Source organism: Mustela lutreola, chromosome 13 (genome assembly GCF_030435805.1).
Source record: "Mustela lutreola isolate mMusLut2 chromosome 13, mMusLut2.pri, whole genome shotgun sequence".
Taxonomy (NCBI): domain Eukaryota; kingdom Metazoa; phylum Chordata; class Mammalia; order Carnivora; family Mustelidae; genus Mustela; species Mustela lutreola.
The window spans coordinates 77370301-77392241 of NC_081302.1; the positions used below are offsets into that span (position 1 = coordinate 77370301).

General features: G+C 47.4%; 1 protein-coding gene across 1 annotated transcript; it reads right to left on the bottom strand.

The window, feature by feature from the left end:
• Positions 1 to 12085: 12085 nt before the first annotated feature.
• LOC131813522 (ras-like protein family member 11A) lies at positions 12086 to 14700 on the bottom strand. Its single transcript, XM_059143849.1, has 4 exons — positions 14416 to 14700; positions 13936 to 13992; positions 13751 to 13830; positions 12086 to 12804 (listed from the first exon to the last, which is right to left on the bottom strand). The coding sequence occupies exons 1-4, from the start codon at positions 14537 to 14539 to the stop codon at positions 12337 to 12339; spliced, it is 729 nt and encodes a 242-aa protein (XP_058999832.1). The 5' UTR covers positions 14540 to 14700; the 3' UTR covers positions 12086 to 12336.
• Between the last annotated feature and the right edge of the window lie 7241 nt (positions 14701 to 21941).

The window sequence follows — 21941 nt, forward strand, 5'->3', positions numbered from 1 at the left end:
TAAATGTCCAGACAAAAACATATACATGTGTGTTCATAGCAACATATTTGTAATAGCCCCAAAATGGAAATAACCCCAGGCCCATTAACTGCCCAAAGTGGAAACAACCCCAGGCCCATTAACAAGTAAATAAAATGTGGTACATCAGGCAGCAGTAAAAAGAAATGAGCTAAGAGGCCATGAAAAGACACAGAGGAACCCTAAATGCATATGACTGAGTGAAGGAAGCCAATCTAGAAAGTTACATATAGGATTCCAACTCTATGATGTTCATGAATAAGAAAACTTACCGAGGGGCACCTGCGTGGCTCAGTTCGTTAAGTGTCTCTGCCTTCAGCTTGGGTCATGATCCCAGGGTCCTGAGATGGAACCCCATGTCAGGCTCTCTGCTCTGCTGAGTGGGGAGTCTGTTTCTCCCTCTCCATCTCCCTCTGTCCCTCCTTCTGCTCCTGCTCACATGCTCTCTCCAACAAACAAATAAAATCTTAAAAAGAAAAAAAAACTTACAGAGACAGTAAAAAGATTAGACATTTCCAGGGGTTAACAGAGCAGGCAGGATGGGTGAGAGAATTTTTTAGGGCAGTGGAACTATTCTGTTATGATCCTGCAATAATGGGTACACATCACAAGCATTTGTCAAACCCTGTAGACTGCACGACACCAAGACTGAGCCCCAGCGTAACCTATGGACTTGAGTGACATACCTGTGCAGGTTTTTCAGTTGCAATAAATGTGCTCCTTTGGTGCCAGATGTTGATAGATGAGGGATACTGGCCATATGTGGCAATAGGAGGCTATGGGAGATGTCTGTACTTTCCAATCAATTTTATGATGAACCTAAAACTTCCCCAGAAAGTAAGTCTATTTAAAAAAAAAAAATGGAAGGAGACCTCAAGCCAAGGTACCCAGACAGCCTTGAGTAGCTGGAAGAGACAAATGGGTTCTTCCCAGAGCCCCCAAAAGGAACACAGCCCTGCTAACACTTTGACCTGAGCCCAGTGAGGTAATTAAGGAGATATGAGGCCACAGTTCTGACCTCCAGAACTGTAGCAGAATGCATCTGGTTGTGGCAAAGCTCCACATTGGGGCGACTTGTTACAGGAGCTACGGGAAGCTCATACATCTGCATTGTTTGAAAATGCACCACGGCAGGCACGTAACAGGATAGCAGCAGACAAAGGACACCAGGGCAGCATCTACACCATCTTCACAATACTTCTGTAAATCCAAAATTATCTTTTAAGTTTTTCTTAGAAAGAGACTAGGAGTTGCCAAAAACCAGCAGGCAAGGCCACTTGTATACAGACCCGATGTGCCCGGGCCCTTGCTGGCTTTTTGTTCCCAGTCCCACCCTATCTCCCCACAAGGATCCAGGACAGGAAAACCAAAGAGGAAGAAAACCACCAGGTTCCTGAAGGTGCTGCCCAGAAGGAACCCAAACAACTCATTTTAAACCACCAGTTTTAAAGAAGAGGCAAGTCACCCGTAGCCGTGACCTACAAGCCCCTTGCAAGAGAGAAATGTGGTAATTATTCAAAGGTCCCCCTTCTTGTCAGTCTTAGTGGATTATCATAAAATTAAGTGACTTTACAAGAAAAACAATTAACATTAAATTCTCTTCTAAGGTACCTGACTCTCTTCACGGACAAGACCACCCCCTACTCCAGGGCTGTGGAAGTGCCCACTCCCCAAGGATGCACACCTTCCCAAGGCCACTCCACTCATGGTTCCTGCCTTATGTTCTGAATGGAGGGCATCTTCGTAACTCCTCAACTGCTCACGCTGCCCAGCCCCCTTGGGGTGCCCTCCTTGGTAAAGAATGTTTCTTTTTCTCCAGTTGCCCCATGCTAAACAGGCTGGGTCACCTGTCACGCCCCTGTCTCCCTCACTCTAAACCTCCAGGTGTCCTCTTTCCTGTGAACTCTGACTTTGAGCCTCCCGCCACCTGCTGCTCACTCTTCCTGCCGCCCCGTGATTAGGGAAAGTGGAGATGGCACCTTATTTATTTATTTAAATACAGTTGACATAAAATGTGATGTTAGATTCAGGTGCACGACAGAGTGACTAGACAACTCTGTGTGCTATGCGGGGCCCCCCACCAGCGGAGCTCCCCTCTGTCACCACACAGCGCCATCACAACACCATTGACTGTATTCCCTGTGCTGTGCCTTCCATCCCCATGACTTACTCATTCCGCAACTGAAGTCTGTGTCTCCTGCTCTCCTGCACCCGTTTTGCCCATCTCTCTTCCCCTTTGGCAACCCTCAGTGTGCTCTCTGGAGTTTTGGTCTGATTCTGCTTTTCCTTTGTTCATTTGTGGGGTTCTTTCTTTCTTTTTAAAGGTTCTACTCCAAATACCTCCTTCTCTCTGAGCTTGTTTGAATCCCTTCCATCTGAAAGACGGGAACCCCCGTCACTGGCCATCCTGTCTGCTTCAGGCGCCCATGGCTCATCCCTTGTCGGTAGCTTCTGCCTGAGTTTGCTCTGAACTCTGTGAGATGCTTGACTATCTTACCTTCTTTACGAAAGTGTGAGTCCTATCAGGGAGACTGTCTATTTAAGCCGCCAGCAGAATGGCTGGGTCGTGGCTGATGACAGCCTCTTGGGAAAGTCCTAGCAGAGTGCCAGGGACCCACAGCCAAGGTTGGCTGGGCCTGGATCACAGCTCTGTCTCTCCCAACTGCTCGACCTGGGAAAAGCCTTGCAGCCGTGGTGGGCCCGTTTGCACTCTGGGCATGTTAAATAGTACATGCTGTTAATAATGTATTAGGAACACTAATTAGTACCAGTGTACTAATAATAGTACATGGCACAGAATCCTTGCGGAATAAAATTAGTTAATCCACGAGAAACTCTTCAGAACAGCATTTGGCAGGTGCCAAGCCCTCAATAGGTTTTAGGCATTTTTCTTGGGTGATTTCCTTGGCCGTGTGTCTGGGAATGGGCCCAGGAGACTGCATTTTCAGTGCACATCTCGAGGTGAGCCTACCACAGGCTGGAACTTTTGGACCACTAACGAAATGCAGACCTCTCGATTTATAGCCGAGGAGTTTAAGTGCCAGGAACGATGAGTCACCCACGCTCGGCCAGGACCCGCACAAGCCACTGTCTAGTCTACCTTTCTTCATTCAGGGGCTTGAACAAGCCCAAGGAGACAATTTGTGTTGGTTTTCAGATGCATTCCCCACCAGATTAAAAGGGGTGCTTTTAATCTTGTGGGCAGCCCCAAGGAGACCAGAGGCTATAGATCTGGCCAAGGGGGGAAGACCCATTCAGGGACAAACTTCCCCTTCCTTTCTCAGCCAGACATGAAGGAAACTCTTCTCTTCCTTGTCCTTTACTAACTTGTGAAAACCAAGGCAATGAATCTGTCTAGAGATGGGTTTGGTGCCAGTGACCGCTGGTTGTCTCCAATATCCATTCTCTTGCCCCTTAATAATAAATGGCAGTAGAATTTTTAGCAGGGAGCAAGCTGCCCAGTGGAAGATGGCATCCCTCAGTCCCAGCATAGAAGGTGAGCGGAGGGAAAGGATTCAACGTTTGGGTCTCCATCTTAAAGGGAAGGAGCCTCCCCTTGTCTCGGGCTTCCCAGTGCCTTTGTGCTCTCTAGCTGCAAACTGGCTGAGAGCTATCTTACATCCTAGAAAGAGGGTGACACCAGAAAAGACAGACAGAGTGGGGAGCCCGGACCCCCAACAGAACCTCAGAGCAGAGCTGCACACCCAGCTTGAACCACATACTTGGGGAAGCAAATTCTTTCACACGGGGCCCTTTGGACTTCATGTTGGCTAAGCCCACATCCTGATACAGAGGTCAAGAATGGAAGACAGGGTCACATTTCCTCTGCTCTGGGCTGCCATGCCTGGGGCAGGGGTGCAGTGAATAGAGCTCTGGCTTTAGGTTCAGACTCAAATATGGGCCCAGTTGTTTTTTTAACCAGACTAGTCAGTTCGGGCTGCCATAGCCAAGCGTCCCAGCCTGGATGCTTAAACCACGGAATGGACTGTTTCCTGCTTCTGGGGGCTAGAAGGAGCAGGTCAAGCTGTGGATGGAGCCACACCCACCAGAGTCTATGGAAAGATCTGTCCCCGGCCACTCTCCAGCTTCTGGCAGTTCCTTGGCATGTGGTAAATCACCCCAGTGTCTGCCTTCGTCCTGCTGTGGACTTCCCTCTGCATCTCTTCTTGTCTGTCACCTTCCCTCTGCACATATCTATCTCTGTTTCCAAATATCCCCCCACTCTTTAACTCTTTTTTTTTCCCCTAAAGTAAACTCTATTCCCAATGTGGGGCTTGAACTCACAACCCTGAGATTGAGAGTTGTGTGCTCTACTGACGGGGCCAGCCAGGCACCAAATTTCCCCCTTTCATAAGGACACCAGCCATACTGATTCAGGGTTCATCCTAAATGTGATTTTAATGTGATTATCTCTGTAAAGACCCTATTTCCTAATAAGGTCACATTCTGAGGTACCAGGAGTCCAACATATGGTTTTTGGGAGGAACATGTTTCCACCCTTAATACTAACTCTCTTTGCTAGTAATTTGGGTGTTTACCTAATGTCTGAGAACCTGTTTCCCCAATGTCAGATTTATACGTATTCCCAGGGTCTAGTATTTAGCCAGTCCCTGGGATGTGCCTTAGATCTGGCCTTTGCCAGTGTCACATCTGCAGTGGAGGACAGGCATCCCTTCCTGTCATCCAGGCATCGTTAGATGGGTGTAGTGGCCTTCGCCACCTTCTCTGCCTGCTCAGTCTCTGAACCCCTTTCCAGTGTCGGGGAGAGACTGTGCCCTACAGGGCTGGGTGGGAGGCTGGGACCATCCACCACCGCAGATGCCAAAAATGCCAGCCATGGTTTCAGCAGAGGCTGAAGACGCTGTGCAGCCCCAGAGGGGTTTCTCCCGCTCAGCCACTGATGTTGTAAGCTACTTAGTAGCTTTTTATGGTTGTTGTTGTTTTTAATGATTTTATGTATTTATTTGAGGGAGAGAGATAGCAAGAGAGAGCAGGAAGGAAAGGGAGAAGGAGAAGCAGACTCACCACTGAGCAGGGAGCCAAGGTGGGGCTCGATCCCGGGACCCTCAGGTCATGACTTGAGCTGAAGGCAGATGTTTAACTGACTAAGCCACCCAGGCGGCCCTCAATAACCCTTTAATAAAATCCCTTTTTATTAACCAGGCAGAACCTTTCCTATTGCTTGCAAATGATAGCATTGACCAAGACACCATGTACTTTTCAAGGCCAAAATTGTTGATTAAGAGAATGGTAGCAGCTTCCGGATGACCTCGGACAATTGGCATGGGACGCAATACGGTCTGGTGGCCTTCCAGAGAGATACGGACTGGAATGTCCCGCATGTCCCTTATTAGCCGAGAGATGATAAGGAAGTTAATGAACCTCTCAAGGCCTCATTTTCCTGCTCTGTCCAGTGGTGGTGGGAACAATAAGCCGCTGGAGGTGTTTGGGAAGATTCAGTGAGATAATACAGCTGAGACTCCTATTGTGTATAATGGTTATGTGGACCTTCAACTTGACTGAGCCATGGGCTACCCAGAGATTTGGTCAAATGTTATTCTGGGTGTCTGTGAGAGTGTTCCTACATGAGGTCAACACTGGACCCAGTGAAGCGAAGCGAGCAGACCACCCTCCTTGATATGCAGGGGTCCCATCCAATCCAAGGGGTTCCTGCATAAGATAGAAAGGCTGACCCTCCCTCAAGTTCAAAGGAGTTTGCCCAGCTTGCGTGCCTTGAGCTGGGATCTTCTTCTGCCTTTGGAGTCAGACTGTATCACTAGCTCTTCTCGGATCCTGAGCCTGCTAGCTTTCAAACCAGAAGTTCACCATCTGCTCTCCTGGGTCTCCATCTTGGGACTTCTCAGCCTCCATAATCACGTGAGTCCATTCCTTATAACAAATCTCTTTCAAATCTCTTTATATATATAAAGAGATTCGTTTAGTTTATATGTATATTATATATTATATAAAATTTTATATGTATATTATATATGAGGATGCTACCGTGGTGTCTGAGAGGCCTTTGCTGAGGGCCCTGTGCTGGCTTTGTCATTTGTCGCATAATAAAATTCACACAGCAGATAGCTACCATCATTACTGAGTATTATATATAATATACATATAAAATTTTATATAATATATATTATATATAATATAATTTATATAGATAATATAATAAAATTATATATATAAATTTTATGATATATATAAAATTTTCCTGTTGATTCTATCTCTCTGGAGAGCCCTAACTAATGCATTACATGGGAATACGTGGAACAATAGCGCATACTCAGTAATGATGGCAAAGGCCTCTCAGACACCACGGTAGCATCCTCATATCCCCCCCATCTGGAGAAATTCATTGACCTTTCTCTATAAACCCCGAACCTGTTCCCTCTCTCTTCCCACCCCACTTCCCTCACATAGACACACACACACACACACACACACACACACACACAGCGTGCAATTCCTGGAGATGCCCTGGACCACACTGAGTTGGATTAGGGAGACATCTTTAGCTCCCAGATGTGCATCGGCAACTTCTGCTCTGGCACCTTCCCTCCCTGTAGTGTGCCATCAGCTCCCACAGCCCCTTGGGGACAGTGACTTTCGGTTGTCCCCCTCCTCCTTCGCCAGGTGCTCCAGGAAAAAAGAGAATGCCTGACATTCTGGGGCCCACTGTGGAGGCTGCTTCTCTGGGTGGGTCAGAGAAAAGTCCGAAGTCTGAGGAGAGAGTGCAGCCGGAGGAGGGGGATATCCCAGACCCCACTGACTTAGACAGTGCCCACTGCCCTCCCCCATGGCTTTCAAAGCAGTGACTCAGGGAGAGACACCCCCCCTCCCAACCCCGCCAAAGATGTCTGCACTCTACCAGATGTGCTGAAGATTCCTGGGTGCAGCTCAGTGCGAGTAGCCCACCCCAGCCCCCGGGGCCAGACACAGGGGCTCCCACCCCTCTGGTGTCGCACTGCCGCCTTTCCCCCTCCCAGTCAGACATTCCTCTGGATAAACAGGAAGCATGGGGGAGCCTAGACTGCGATCTTGCTGAAAGCTCCAAACATGAGGCATCAGCCTCAGTACCAGTCAGGGAGCTTTTTAAAAGGCAGACTCCTCCTCCACAGCCGGAACACAGAGCAACAGAATCCCTGGGACTCACTGACTGACTAAATCTTCCTTTTTAACAAGTTCTCCAGAAGACATTGGCAAGCTTATGTCTGGCCAGTAGAAAGAGTCCTGAGCTGAAGGGAGCCCTTTCCCCTTCCTGGAGCCAGGCCTCCTGGTTTCTGGCTTCTGTGCTTTTTGCTCATGGCCTGACCTCTCTGAGCCTCAGTTTCCATGTCTGAAAGATGGGAGTGAGGATAGCTCTACCCCAAAGATCTTATTGAGAAAATAAAATGCCCAGCACAAAAGAAAGGATCAATATAGTTGTGAGGAAATAAGTGCTCCCCAGAAAACTTTCTTTTTCCAACATGTGACATGGAGAAAGTCGTATCTTGTGAAGCAACGACTATAATTTTTAGACTATACATGCAAGTTCGAAAAACATTCTTTTTCCAAAAACAGCTTCATAGTGTACCTTTAAAGGTACTTTTAAAACGACTACAACTACTGAACACCTTCTGTGTGTCAGCTTTGTCAACAGTTCTGCCTGATGAGCAGTATTACGTCCATTTTCAGAGACGGAAACTTAATAGTGCTCTTTGCCCCAGGTAAAGTGGGACTCGAACCTAATCTCAGTCTGGAACCCACAGCTGCCTTCATAAAGCTGGCGAGTGACTGTCTCCTCAGGACTTCCTGAAATGTCCCTGTTTTTCCACAGTCATAAATACATGTTAGTATTTCCAGGCAAAATTTGTTTATGTAAGTAAACATTGCTGTTAACAATGTTCCTCCAGGGGCGCCTGGGTGGCTCAGTGGGTTAAAGCCTCTGCCTTCAGCTCAGGTCATGCCAGAGTCCTGGGATCAAGCCCCGCATTGGGCTCTCTGCTTGGTGGAGAATATTGCTTCCTCCACTCTCTTTCTGCCTGTCTCTCTGCCTAGATCGTGATCTCTGTCTGTCAAATAAATGAATAAAATCTTAAAAAAAAATGTTCTTCCAGTTTAAATAAAGAATGCCAACAAAAAAAGTGGTGTTAAATATTTTACAGTTTTAACTCATTCATCCTCATCTGAGCAAATAATGCTCAAAAAAAAAATCCTTTTTAGTTTGTAAGGTAAGAGATGTCATTTTCTTTGGAAGGGTGCTTTTGCCCCATGTGGAATATTTGCCTCCCCCACCGCCCCCCCCCACCTGCTCAGCTCTGGGATCTGTACCCTCCCCTGATGTTGTCAACACCCTCAGATTTGGGTCGGAATCGTACTTTGCCTTTCATCCCACAGAATCCCGTCCTCGAGGCCGAGCCCCCAGAACTCCCACAGGACTGAATTTCTGGAAAGAGAGCACTATTTTGATCACATTTAGCACAGAGCTTTGTAGGGAGCAAATTCTCATATTTGATGAATCAAGCAAATCACTATTGAGGCAGTCTTTAGACACATGGGAAGCAATAATAAGCCAAAGCAATAATATCTGTTTGTGCAAGCAGGCTGCTGTGGAGAACGGGAAAACCAACTCTGCTAGCTGGACAAAGGGAACTCCGCACACAGATGCGCAGCTCTGCACTCACAGCCACACAGAAGCGACTGGAGGGACGGACTCCTTGATTTTTCTAACGGTTCGCTGTAGCCCATGTTTCTGGGGATCCTCTCTTACAGCGAACACTCCAGCAGGTGCTGTGGAGCCAAAGAAGGTGGAGGACCTGTCCAGCCCCTATGGAGCTCATTCTCTCCTGAGGCAGAAAGACATGGACATGGGGGTGGGACCCCTGAGTGGCTCAGTCACTTGAGTGTCTGCCTTCGGCTCAGGTCAGGATCCCAGGATCCAAGGATTGAGTCCCACATCAGCTCCTAGCTCACTGGGGAGCCTGCTTCTCGCTCAACCTGCCACTCCTCCTGCTTGTGCGCTCTCTAATAAATGAATAAAATCTTTAAAAAGAAGAAGGAGGTGGAGAAGAACAATAACAACAATAACATGGGGGCAATCCAGACATGAGGGCTGGCTGTGCTATCCAGGATAGGCAAATTTCTGCTCTGTTTTTGCTGTTGCAAACTAATCATTTTTTTCTTGAACCCCTAGCTCTCTTCATGGTGTCTGAGTTTTATATATCATCCTTTCTTTCTTTCTTTCTTTCAAGATTTTATTTATTTATTTATTTGACAAAGAGAGAGATCACAAGTACGCAGGGAGGCAGGCAGAGAGAGACGTCCCAGGCGCCCCCTATCATGCCTTTCTTATTGAGTGTCAAGATAGCTTAAGACTCATTTTAACAAAGTCTTTAAAAATATCCCGCCTTTTGGAGACATATCAAATGGTAAGAAAAAATTATCAATCATACAAAATATCATCACATTATACATCTGAATCACTAATATTGCATAGTGAGAAGTAGAAATTACAACACATGCACAGAACAAAAAAGCTATTCGAGCCCCAAGTTCATGACTAAACAGTCGTCTTGTCTTTTCCATTTGCTCTATTGTTTGCTGCTGCCTTCCACAGCTATTTTAATCCAGTCCTCTAAAGAGATATTAAGAAACTTTAGAACTTTAGAACTTCCGTTGTGCCCTTTGCCTCGATACAAGCGAAACAAGTTTATTTTCTTACGTTGTGATAGATTGATTTTCCCATTATTCGAGTTTGCTTTTCATGAGGGGCATGGGAGGCACAGAATGTTGCAGGATGTACAGTTTAGCCATTTGGGTTTCATCTGTATCTCCGGGACCACACCACATAGGCATGTTAATTAAATCATGCTGCAGTTTCAGAACAGAATTCTAACAAAGCCTCGACCAGAAGGAGGATGAGCGGCGGCTGTGGAGATGGAGACAGGGGGGGGGGGGGGGGGGTAGGGTGGTCTCAGAAACAGAGGCAGGAGGTGGTGGAGGGGGCACAGACGGAGGAGGGGCCATGAGGATGGAGAGGACACTGGGGATGACACTGCAGAGGGAAGGTGAAACTGTGATAAAGATCTGGGGATATTCTTACCCACCTGCCCACCTTTCCAATCTCCTGCCCAATGAGCTGTGACCCACCCAGGGCTCTGATGGCTCTGCCCACCCCACTTCTGCAGGAAGGGGAAGTGGGCTCAGAGCTAAGCTTCCTCAAAGGGCTTCCTCAGCATCCAGTCAAGCCCAAATCCTCAGACCCTCTTTCCTACCAGCAAATCTGACAGCTTTCCACCCTAACTGCCTCCTGATAACTCCAGGCTCCCCTCCCCCATCTCCAGGGCCACTATCCCAGGGCTCCTTCCAGATGCATCCCACGCACCTCACCCCCATCAGCAGGAGGCCTGGGGAACGGGAACTGGGGTTCTTCTGACACCAGAGCGCCAGTATGTATGTTGGGTCTGTTCTGGGGACCAGAAATAAAGGAAGCTTTGAGGCCCCGGAGATCAGTTATTTGTGATGCTGAGGACAGGAAAAAATACCATGGGGAGTGCTTTCCGCTTGACCTTCCAGCCTGCCTGAGCCCCAAGAGGCTGCTACCCCCTTTAGAACTGCCCTGTGACTCATCTTTTGACCCTTCTGGTCCCCACTGTGCTCCCCACTGGAGAGCTCAAGGGTACTTCCTGTCCTTACCATTCTCACTTGGAACTTCATCACAGGCTGCCTTGGGACATCTCTCATATTGTTCTTTTTAGCTTTTCCATGATGAATTTTCCCATGGGATGTTCAAAGCTCTTTCCCATGGGATGTCTGATCTCCACTCCTTAGAGGAAAAGGAGCCCTGGGCACTGGGTGGCAGTCTGGGCATGCTGGGGGTGTGGCAATGATTGGGTCAGCCTGTTGCTTCCTGTCCTCTCCTATGAAGTTAAGATGTACGGTAACAGAAGATAATGATGATAGAACTGCTTTTGTTTTGAGGAAGAAGAATTAGGCACTCTTTCAAAGATAATAGATTCAAAATCGTATTTTTCCTTAATTATTTGGAGTGGGAGTGGGAGAAGCAGGCTTCCCGCTGAGCAGGGAGCCCAATGCGGGACTTGATCCCAGGACCCTGGGATCATGATCTAAGCTGAAAGCAGAAGCTTAACCAGAGCCACCCAGGTACTCTGAGGTAGTAAAGAATCTTGATGCCATGCCTCATTTATATTTTATCCGGCAGCTAAGGGAAACACAGCTGAGGTTTTTCAACCTATGGAAATAAATGATTAGGGTTGGTTTTCGTCAGGTTGTTCTGGTGTAAAGAAAGAATTAGAGGGGTGTCAGTCCAGAGGCCAAGAAACCGGTCTCACCTCCACTTGCCTGCCAGTCTAGGCAAGAGAGCTGTACAGGCCTGGACTCTGGCAGAGTGATGCTTCAGAGAAAAACAGGAAAGAGAACTGACAGATAAGGTGCCCTGTTGGATTCGAGGGTCAGGGAGAAAGAGCAGGAAGAAGAATTTGGGGGGTGGGGGAGGAGGGAAGGAACACAGGGAGAGGGAGACCCTTAAGCAGGTTCCATGCCCAGCATGGAGCCCAATACAGGTTCCAACGTGGGGCTCAATCCCACGACCCTGAAATCGTGACCGGAGCCAAAATCAAGAATCTGACACTAAGGGACTGAGCCACCTCGGCACCCTGGGAAGGAGAATGTTTAGGCAACTCTAGGTAGGGTGTACTTACTGACATGAGGAATTTCTGTTTTCTAATGCAGGTAGAGAGGGTAGACTTCCATTTGCACCATAAATAAAACAGCCATTCATGTTTCCAACTTGTTAACACCAGCATACTATGAACCCCTTTCCTTGAAAATCACATGGTATCAATTTCATGCCGGTGGCAAAGTGCCCTAGTTGACAGACATCCTGCAGTTGCTCAAATCTTTTCTCCTCCACATTCTTTCTTCCACAACAGATTCCCTCTACATCAGCCCCCCCTAGTACCACAAGACACGGAGAGGAGTTCAGACTGAGGGCAAGCATGGAGCCGTTCTGGGCTCTGGTGCAAGTCTGATTTCTATAAAAAGGCATTTAGAAAACAAGGAGCAATGTTGCCATTTTGCCTTTAATGGAAAAGTGGCTAGCGGTTAGAGTAAAAAAAAAAAAATCATTTTGTTTAAAAAAATCTCTACCAACTTCTAGGCAATCACTGGGTTTTCAGAAATACACATATACTTGAAAACCAATAGTCTTTATAAAAATAAACTTTGAATGTGCAATTAAAAAGGGAGGTCCCCAGTCTTTTTCAGCTGCACAAATGCACAGTAAAAAAAAAGCCAAATTGGTGTGAGATGGGTTTACCCCAGTGCAGAGGGGGATTTCACTTTGGAAGACAGAGCCTGTTTGAAGCGCCTCTTGAGGTCTTGCATGTTGGGAGAGCGCGGCCGGGGAATGATGGAGGCCCTCCTCCTCTCCCCGCTGAGGCTGTGCAGCTTGCTCACCTCTTTACAGAGATGCTGAAACACATCACAGACATCCTCATAGTTTTCACTGGTGGAAATTTCAAGGAACAGGCTGCCGAGTTCATTGGCCAGTTGAATGCCATCATGCGTTTGCACCTGACGGGCATGGAGAAGGTCTCCCTTGTTGCCCACGATAATGACAGGGGCCCTAGAGTCAGGGTGGACCTTCCGGATGTGGTGGTAAAGGGGACGGATGGACTGGTAGCTGTCGTAGTCTGTGATGGAGTAGACCAGCAGAAAGCCCTCTGCCCACTGCACGCACTTGGACAGGGAATCAACTACTTGGGTCAGGTTGTCTTGGACCTAAGAAAGATCAAAATGAGTCTGGATCAAGGAAGCCCTCAGTGGGAGAGGACTCAAAATAACATCAGAAAAACACTTGCAAAAACGCATTCAAAAGAGAAATGTTAAATACAGTTTGCAGACGCTACCTAGCTTCTGCAGGAGGCCGCTTTGGATGCAGGAAGAGCAAGCTCCCTGCCAGGGTTATTTTATGGCTGTTGCCAATGCATTATCCTTAACCCCCCCCTTGGCGGATATTCTGTGGCAAGCCCTGGCTGACTGCAGAATGACTTCACTGAGAACTTTCAAAGAAGAATGGCGCAATCTTTAGGGAACTGAAAATAAACAAAACTTTGAAAATAAGCCAAGATAAATATCTTTTCCCAAGCCCATAAAAATATTTTTAGCATGTCCTTTTGAGAATGTTACAGAAACAAATTCCTTCTTTCTGTTCTTCCACAAGAAGAACAGAAATTGCTCTCCCTCCAAGGGAGAGCAATTAATAACTTGTTAATCAAGTTAAATTCCTGACTGCTTGCCAGGGGGTTATCTGGTTGCAATTAACTACTTGAGGGAACAGTTACAAACAGAAGCACTCTTGCTGTCCTTGCGAGGGGATAGGACTCGCTCAGGAATCCTACCACCAACAGTTCGGTTAATGGGTTCATGGCCCGGATCTGAAAAACGCGGTGAGCCCCAACCCCGCAAGTTGTGAGTGATGTCTCACCCAGAGCTGCAAAGAGGCTGTTACCTATCTCTCCCCTTTGGAGATGCTGGACTGGAGGAAACTGCCAGTCTAACCATCCACTCACCCTGTCCCCACCAGGAGGGTTGCTAACAGCCCCCCTGCAGACAGCCCAGGCCTTCACGGAAATGCCAAACAGGTGTGTTTACACATCTTGCTCCTGCTGGGGAGCCCCCGGGTGTGTGGGAGGCGGTGAGCTGTTTTGCTCCGGGCTGTCCTTACCTGGATGCCCCCGGGGGTGTCCTGGATCTGCAGGGATAGCTGGTCTCCCTCTATGTAGACCAGCCGTGAATACAATTTGCCTGAAGGATGAAGGAGAGTTTGCTTTAAAATTCGTACACACGTATCAGAAAAAAGAAAATCGGAGCATGCGGCCACAAAAGCACAGAACACGAAATTATTCTAACCTGTATTCGGTTCATAATCGCCGATGAATCTCTTGGTCAGGAAGCGCACGATCATTGCTGAAAAGGAAAAATAGGAAAAACAGTTAAATCAGTTAAACAGAACAAAACAGTAAAGCCGGGACGCTCTCGTGGAAAAGGAGAGGGCACCGGGCCGCAGAACAGCGGGTATTGCCCGCGTTGCAAAGCTCTGCAAAGCCAAAGGTGCGGCCGTGGCAGTCTCCCACGGGTTTTGCGGCGGGTGTGACCGCAGGTGTCCACCTGCCGCGCCAGCCTCCCTCCTCCTGCAGGGGGCAAGCCAGGCGCGAGCCCAGGAGTAGACGCCCCGGGGAAGCAGCGGGGAAAGCGGGCTGGCCGGGGAGAGCCGTGGCTGGCGCGGAAACTTCCAGGTTCTTCCTGGCGCTCCATCCCCCTCCCCTCCGCCCAGAGCTCCGGCTCTTCCCCAACGCCCGGTCGTCCCGGCGCGGCCCCCTGGGTACTCACCGCTCTTGCCCACCCGGCCGGCGCCCAGCACGGCCAGCTTGATGTCCTTGGGCAGGAGGCAGTCGGAGGAGGACTCGGGGATGGGCGCGAGCAAACAGTGCCCAGACATGGTTGGCGGCCGCATGGAGAGCGCGTCTGTCGAGCGGGTCCAGCCACCGAGAGCGCAAGCCGGCCGAGTCCGGCCTCGAGCGCGGCGGAGCGGTTCGCGAGCAGACAGCGTAGGATCACAGGTGCGCGGGGACCGCGGCGTCCGCCAGAGCTTGCAGGGTGGGCGGCTTTTAAAGGGCTGGGCGCGCGCCGTGGGGGCGGGGCGGCCGCCTCCGGCCCCGCCCCTTCCCGCCCCTTCTCTCAGCGGCGGAGAAGGCCGACGCAGGAGTGACGAGTGGCCGGGCCCCGGGGGCGGGCGCACCCCCTCACCGCCTGCCGCGCTCCGCCCCGGGCCCCAGAAGGACCGCCACAGTCCCGCGAGCGCGTGGGAGGCCTCTCGTCAGGCTGTGCCGGCGCCGCCCGGGGGGCCCTCCACCCCGCAGAGGCTAGCCCGTGTCACTAGACCAGTGGGTGAACCCGAGATCAGTTATGAGCTGCGGGAGGGAAGAAAGAGGAAAAAGTGCCATCAGTCGGATGTTTCTGCAACAATGGGAGGGATAAATTCCTGTTGGGTCTGTTGCCCTTTTTATTTTAATAAGATGCTGAGGGGTGAGATTACTGAGGAAAAAGGAGAAGGGTAAAGCCCTGAATTAGGAGCCGAGTAAGGGAATTGCAGTCACTGTGACTGCTCCAGGTTTGTGAAGCCTTGGGTCAGTAATTGCTGCTCAGGCTCCAACCTCAGACCCTCCCTGCTGGCCTTGGTTTAATCCGCTCATTGGTGAACACTCAATACACATTCCATCCTCTGGGAGCTTTGGCTCTTTGGACTAATTCTCTGTCATTAATACTGTCCTATGCACTTGAGTCATGCATTTGCTTTTATTATTCACGTACTTTTTAAAAAAAAAAGATTTTATTTATTTATTTATTTGACAGAGAGACACGGAAACAGAGACAACACAAGCAGGGGAGAGGGAGAGGGAGAAGCAGGCTTCCCACTGAACAGGTAGCCTGATAAGGGGCTGCATCCCAGGTCCTCACTGGGATCATGATCACGAAGGCAGACTCTTAACCAACTGAGCCACCCAGATGCCCCCAAGCATTTACTTCCAAGTGTAAAATGAAGTTTAGGATAAGGATGGGGAGTTGGAAGAAGGGGACACAAAAGAGACAAATGGCCTGGTCTTGGGTTTGGGGAGCCCACCATAGTAAGGCAGAAGGCTTGGGATTTGATCCTTACAGGTTAGAACTTCATGCTTCTGGCCTCCAGTATACCAGCTTCATATGTTGAATTGCCTAATGGAGGGCCCCATCCTTATCGCTTTCTCTGTCTTGGTTGTATTAGTTAGCTTTTGCTGCAAACTGCTGGAAACTTAATGGCTTAAAACAGCAACCCCCCTTAGTTGCTCACCTGTGTAGGTCAGTGGGTACATTATCCTAATCTAGGCCAGACTCAGTTGATCTTGGCTGGGCCCTTTCATGTATCTGCAAAGAGCTGGGAGCCCGGGATGGTAGCTGGCCAGCTGTCAGCAGTGGTGGGGGAGGGGCAGTGGCAGATTCACAAGTTTGAGTCCACCCACCCACCCACACACACACTGGCTGGCTAAGGTTTGCTCTCCCCGTGGCTGAGCAGGTTTCAGAGTGAAAAGGCCCTTTGAGCCTCACTCCAGGGTGGAAACCATAACCTCTGCTGCAGTCACAATTCCAGCCCAAATTCAAGGAGAGGGGAAGGGATCCACTCCACTCCTCCGCGGAGGGCACTGAAATCACATTTGAAAGGGCTGTGTGGCTCAGTCATCGGTTCATCATCGAGATCTTGGTCTCCACTCAGGGGCTCAGGTCATAATCTCTGGGTTGGGAGATGGAGCCCTGCCTTGGACTCACCCCTCAGTGGGGAGTCTGCTTCCTCTCCCTCTGTCCTCCCCTCCCCTCCTCCGGGCTCATGCACTACCTATCTCTCTGAAATAGATATTTTAAAGAAAAAAGAAAGGGCTGGGTGGGATGCAGAGAGGGATAGAGAATGGAATCCACTTTCAGCAACCAGCTACACGAATGCATGTTTCCCTCCATCTACTCAGAATTCCAAACCAGCAACCTAGGAGCCATCCTTGACTCCCAACCACTCTCACTTCAAGTTCCACCATTTCTATTGCCTACACCCCTTGGCATCTCCCCCTTTCCAGCCCCACTGCTTTCTTCACCTCTCAGGTGAATTCTTCAGGACTCCCGCTGTAGACTAGGACTAGATGAGGACTTGTTTACGTGCTCCTCTCTTGGAAGCTTTCTTCGATCAACCATCCCTGCCCCTATCTCCCAGTTGCTCCCTCTTAGGACACTCTTAGCAGCACTGATCTCAACTGTTACTTTCTGTAAAATTTGTTTTATGAGTGTCTCAGCGGATGGGGAGGGGCGCAGGGGCAGAGACTCTAGCTTGTGTCTTTAGCACCAGCACATAGTGACACCCTGGACTTAGAAGGTCCTTTTTCATTGATCAACTTTCTGAATGAATAAATGAATAAATGATGTCTTCACTGTGTGAACTGGAAAAGACAGGAGTCATGTGTGTAACCATTACCCCAATAGCTTGGTTTTGAGAGCAACCTACTCTCTAGAGAAAGTGTTCCAGGAAATGTCCTGAGATGAACTGCTGTATTTCAGTTGCACTGACTTTTGGCAGCTTATAAGGCAATCCCCTTCTGTTCAACTTCAGTTTAACTGGAAAGACTTAAAGCAGGGCACCTCATTCCTTGACAGGGGAGAGAGAACCATAAAGACAGTTACTATTTATAGAACAACCATGAAACTATTAGGCTCCAGGGATCCTTCAGCTCTTCAGTGACAGGGGTCCAAATTGTTGGTCCCAGATGCTCTTGGCTCTCTTTGAACACAAAATGGACCCCGTTTCACCAAACACCAAGTCCTCACCAAAGCAAGGGAGAGTGGGACTCTATTCATCTCCATTATGAAATAAAATAATTCTCAGAACCCAGCAGACTTTCTCTTACCTCTCAGTCTCCAGTACTGAGAAGCTGAGAGTTTATCCAAGTACTAGCAAAAAAGACTGGGATTGTCACTACCTTAGAACAACCCTAACTCCTCCCCAGGAGCTAGCAGACAACTTGCTCCCCCATTAAAAATCAAGAAATAGAAGAACAGAAGAACGGGTCACTGTTGAGCAAGAATCACCCAACTCTGCCACAAACACCTTTCACTCTCCTGGGATTAAAATGCAGAACTGTCAAGGGAAAAGAGAGCACTTTCTTGGCTGAATCTTGGACTTACCGCTACACCTCATTCCATATCCTATATTCCCTGTCAGGAGTAAGATCATTTTAGTTTAAGGTCGCCCAATAAGTAAGATTCCTACGACTGTTCTCTGTCCACTGATAATTACGTTCCATTTTGCATTCACATTCGCACCTTTGCTCAGAGCTCAAAATGTTATTTCATTCTCCTTGGAAAGCTCTTTGCATTTGCAAATAGACAAGATAATCCATGACCTTTTAATACAGACAGTATCTTACTGAACAGTTACTGAACATTATAAATAGCATTGCCTAAATTGTTGCTGCTTGAGTTCTATTTCATCTTGGATTTCTTTGTGTCCAGAGTTATGTAAGTGTACTGCAACCAAAGTAACACAGGCATACTGAAGTGGTTTTTAAAATGATAATGGAAATGCGTAGGCACAGATGTGGATACACAAATCCTATGGGTGTTCAGAATGAGTATGAAGGGCAGAATTCTGTAATTTGCAAATAACAGCCTTGGGAAGTTATTAACCCTTTATCAGCTAAATAAGCTTGATTGCTAGTCCTGAGGCAAAGCTGCCAATGGTCCTCCTCCAGTTCAAGAACCCCTCTCCACCATCCATCCCCTCCTAATACCAACTCTTTGTATGTATCCTAAATCCTTGAACAATGAACTTACTGGAGACTCACAGACTACCTTTAGGTAATTTCACCAGAATAAAAACTGTGCTTTCCTACTAGCTCCCTAGTTTATTTCAACAGTCAAAATTACTGAAAATCTACTCGCTGCAAGGCTCCTCTAACTGCTGGTACAGAATACAAAGAATAGCTAATTTTCTATTACCAATCATCTACTGAGGGAATGACAAGGTATAAGACATTCCTGCCTGGGGTGCCTGGGTGGCTCAGTGGGTTGGGCCGCTGCCTTCGGCTCAGGTCATGATCTCAGGGTCCTGGGATCGAGTCCCGCATCGGGCTCTCTGCTCAACGGGGAGCCTGCTTCCTCCTCTCTCTCTCTCTCTGCCTGCCTCTCTGCCTACTTGTGATCTCTCTCTGTCAAATAAATAAATAAAATCTTAAAAAAAAAAAAAAAAAAGACATTCCTGCCTGCCTTCACAGACATCTCCATAGTGAAATTAATTATTCTTTTTTTTTTTTAAGATTTTATTTGACAGAGAGATCACAAGTACACAGAGAAGCAGGCGGGGGGGGGGGAGGGGAGCAGGCTCCCCGCTGAGAAGAGAGCCCGATACAGGGCTCAATCCCAGGACCCTGAGATCACAACCCGAGCTGAAGGCAGAGGCTCAACCCCCTGAGCCACCCAGGTGCCCCGAAATTAATTATTCTTCATAAATTTGTCAAAAAATTCCATTTCTTTTTTAATCTAAACCTGTAAAGTGGGTTAACAATCTCCTAAATTGAGGTTCAGACAAGGTTAGTTACTTACCCAAAGTCATTGAGCCATTCAGTAGGAGACACTCCAACCCCTCTGATTTCTCATCTTGGCATTTTCCATCAATGCAAAAAGCAGGATGAAAACACTCTGGTCATGTCAAAGGAATGACAAAGCAGGTCGGGGTGCCAACTTCCTATAGACTGCCATAGGGAGAATTAAATCTGAATGGGGGAGGGAGGTGGTGGTAATCAGGGAAAGCTATAGGAAGAAATGGCCTGGTCTCTAGCATGAGTAATATTTGGTAGGTGGAAACAGAAGGTGGGAGATGGCATGTCAAGTTGAAGGAACAGCATGAGCAAAATCCTGAAAGTAGAAGTATGATACAAGTCTGGGGAGCTCTGAGTAGTATCAAACATTAGAAGGATGGGGTGGATGGTCCAAAAAGTTGGGGACCAGACTGTGGATGGCAATGCATTATATGCCCAGGGATTTATCTAGAAATTATGTAAAGCCACTAAACTCTTAAGGAGGGTAACCCTGACTGTAATAGGGTCAGTGTTACGAGCATTTAACGAACAGAGTATCATCTCACTCTCAAGATCTTAGAACTGTTTACTTATTCATTTTCCATAAGCAATTATTTTGAACCTCCTCACTCAGGAGCAAGAAGTTCAATCACATCCTCAATTTGAGCTAGGCCATCACTTCATTTAGAACAGAGTACCTCAATGCATTCTTTTCCCAAACAAATGATTTCCATAAATCCCAATCTTGCAAGGAAGTAGGTGTCAAAGCATTTTCTCTATGCTTTTTCCACTTGGGTCTTTATGAGCTAGCCTGTCAGTTAATCCTCACCACACACATTTGCAGTTTGAAAAGAACCACAATACAGAAACCCTGGGCTTATTCACTCCTCTGTAAATTTTCTGTTTCAGCAATACGAGCTGCAGATGCTACCTCATTGCTATTACTCATAACTGAGTAACTTGTCTCACAGATTCTGGGAAAGCTTTTGTATGAACAATACCAATTGTTTTCCTTTAAGTGGGGATGGGATAAATACATGTATTCCAAATTTAATTGTTTTCTCTTGTTCTCAAAAAGATAAACCTACTTCGTTATCAACTTTTATTTCTAAGTTTTAGCAAAATTGTTTTTTTTCTACTTTTTCCCTCTATCATAGTAGAGAGAAAAGGTTGACTCTAGGGAGAATACAGTAGATATGAAACTGGGGATTTTTTCTGCCACAACATTGAGTGTAATTTTATTCAGCCCTTGGGATCAGGCTCAACTGAACAAAAACAGAAGTTCTCAAAATGTACTTGGCTAGATCAGAAAAGATAAAATCGAAAGTTCAAGGAGCCATGCACCTTCATTTACCATCATGGCTCTAATTTAAGAATAGGGCAGAAAGTTTAACATTTAGAACATTTTTCATCCTCCCCAAGTGTAGAAAAGGGAATTGTACAGTAAGATTCTTTTATAATTCTACAATCTGTAACAATTTCTCATTATTTAAAAGGACCTGCACTTCAAGGCAGGCACATAATTTATCACCACACACACATTACTCAAAGCTAGGGAGTTTGATGCAATTTGTTTCTCCAATAATAAAACCTCTTCAAACTAATCTGTGTGTTTCCAGGATATCCAGATGGAGCTGCCCAAGAGACAACTGGAAATAGAGGTTCAGGGAACTTAAGTTCTGAAATTTGAATCTCAAGTATATTAGAGATGACTAAATACATAGATCAGTGGTTCTCAAACTTGAGCAAGCATCAGTCACCAGAGAGGTTCTGAAGTGTGGGGCTCATCTCCAGAATTTGTTTAGTAGGCCCACATTTTTAACAAGCTCCCAAAAAATGTTGACAACCACTGGAGCCTACAGCGTCTCATGACGCTGAGACCTAAGCCAAAACCAAGTCGGACTGCACTCCAATACTAAAAATAAACTTTATGTACATTCACGGTACCATCGCCATTCACAGTGCATTAGAAAATTGCCACATCATATATCAGTTGGAAGAGTTCCCTTTATGGTGACCTGCCCTAAGAACTCCCCTAAACTAGTTATATTTACAGCCCTTTTTTCTCAATATTCACCTTCACCAGCCCTCCTGAATTGAGGGACCCGATCCTCTGCCAGGTCTTTTGTCACAATTGTCATCTGGTGTCATAGGAATGGAGTCATAGGTCCTATGTGCATAAAGGACCTCTGGGAATCATTTGGTACAATCCCTATACACATATAGATAATACCCTCATTTTACATGGGACAACAGGAAGGTTAATACAAACTGCTGAAAACTGAACAAAGCTTGAGGTTTCCTGATCTTTCCACATCATGTAGGAGACTTAATATCTCAATTACACATGAACAAAACTGTTATGAGACCTTTAAAATCCAAATCACTCTAGTTTGGTGAAGTCCATAGGAAAACAAGATTAAACATACATACAGAAATTAGAAAATGTCTGCCACACCTGGGTGGCTCAACTGGTTAAGCATTTGCCTTTGGCTCAGGTCATGATCCCAGGGTCTTGAGACTGAGGCCCATCAGGTTCCCTGCTGGCAGTGAGCCAGCTTTTCCTTCTCCTCCCAGCTTGTGCTACCTCTCAAATAAATTTTAAAAATCTAAAACAAGGGGCGCCTGGGTGGCTCAGTGGGTTAAGCCGCTGCTTTCGGCTCAGGTCATGATCTCGCATCCCCGGATCGAGTCCCGCATGGGGCTCTGTGCTCGGCAGGGAGCCTGCTTCCTCCTCTCTCTCTGCCTGCCTCTCTGCCTACTTGT

What these genes read in the sequence shown, in the direction of transcription:
- LOC131813522 (XM_059143849.1), bottom strand. Translation starts at nt 14,539, where the DNA reads ATGCGGCCGCCAACCATGTCTGGGCACTGTTTGCTCGCGCCCATCCCC. An exon ending in CGGCCGGGTGGGCAAGAGCG is followed by an intron (nt 13,993 to 14,415) that starts GTGAGTACCCAG and finishes TTTCCTTTTCAG; the next exon opens with CAATGATCGTGCGCTTCCTG. An exon ending in CGATTATGAACCGAATACAG is followed by an intron (nt 13,831 to 13,935) that starts GTTAGAATAATT and finishes TTCATCCTTCAG; the next exon opens with GCAAATTGTATTCACGGCTG.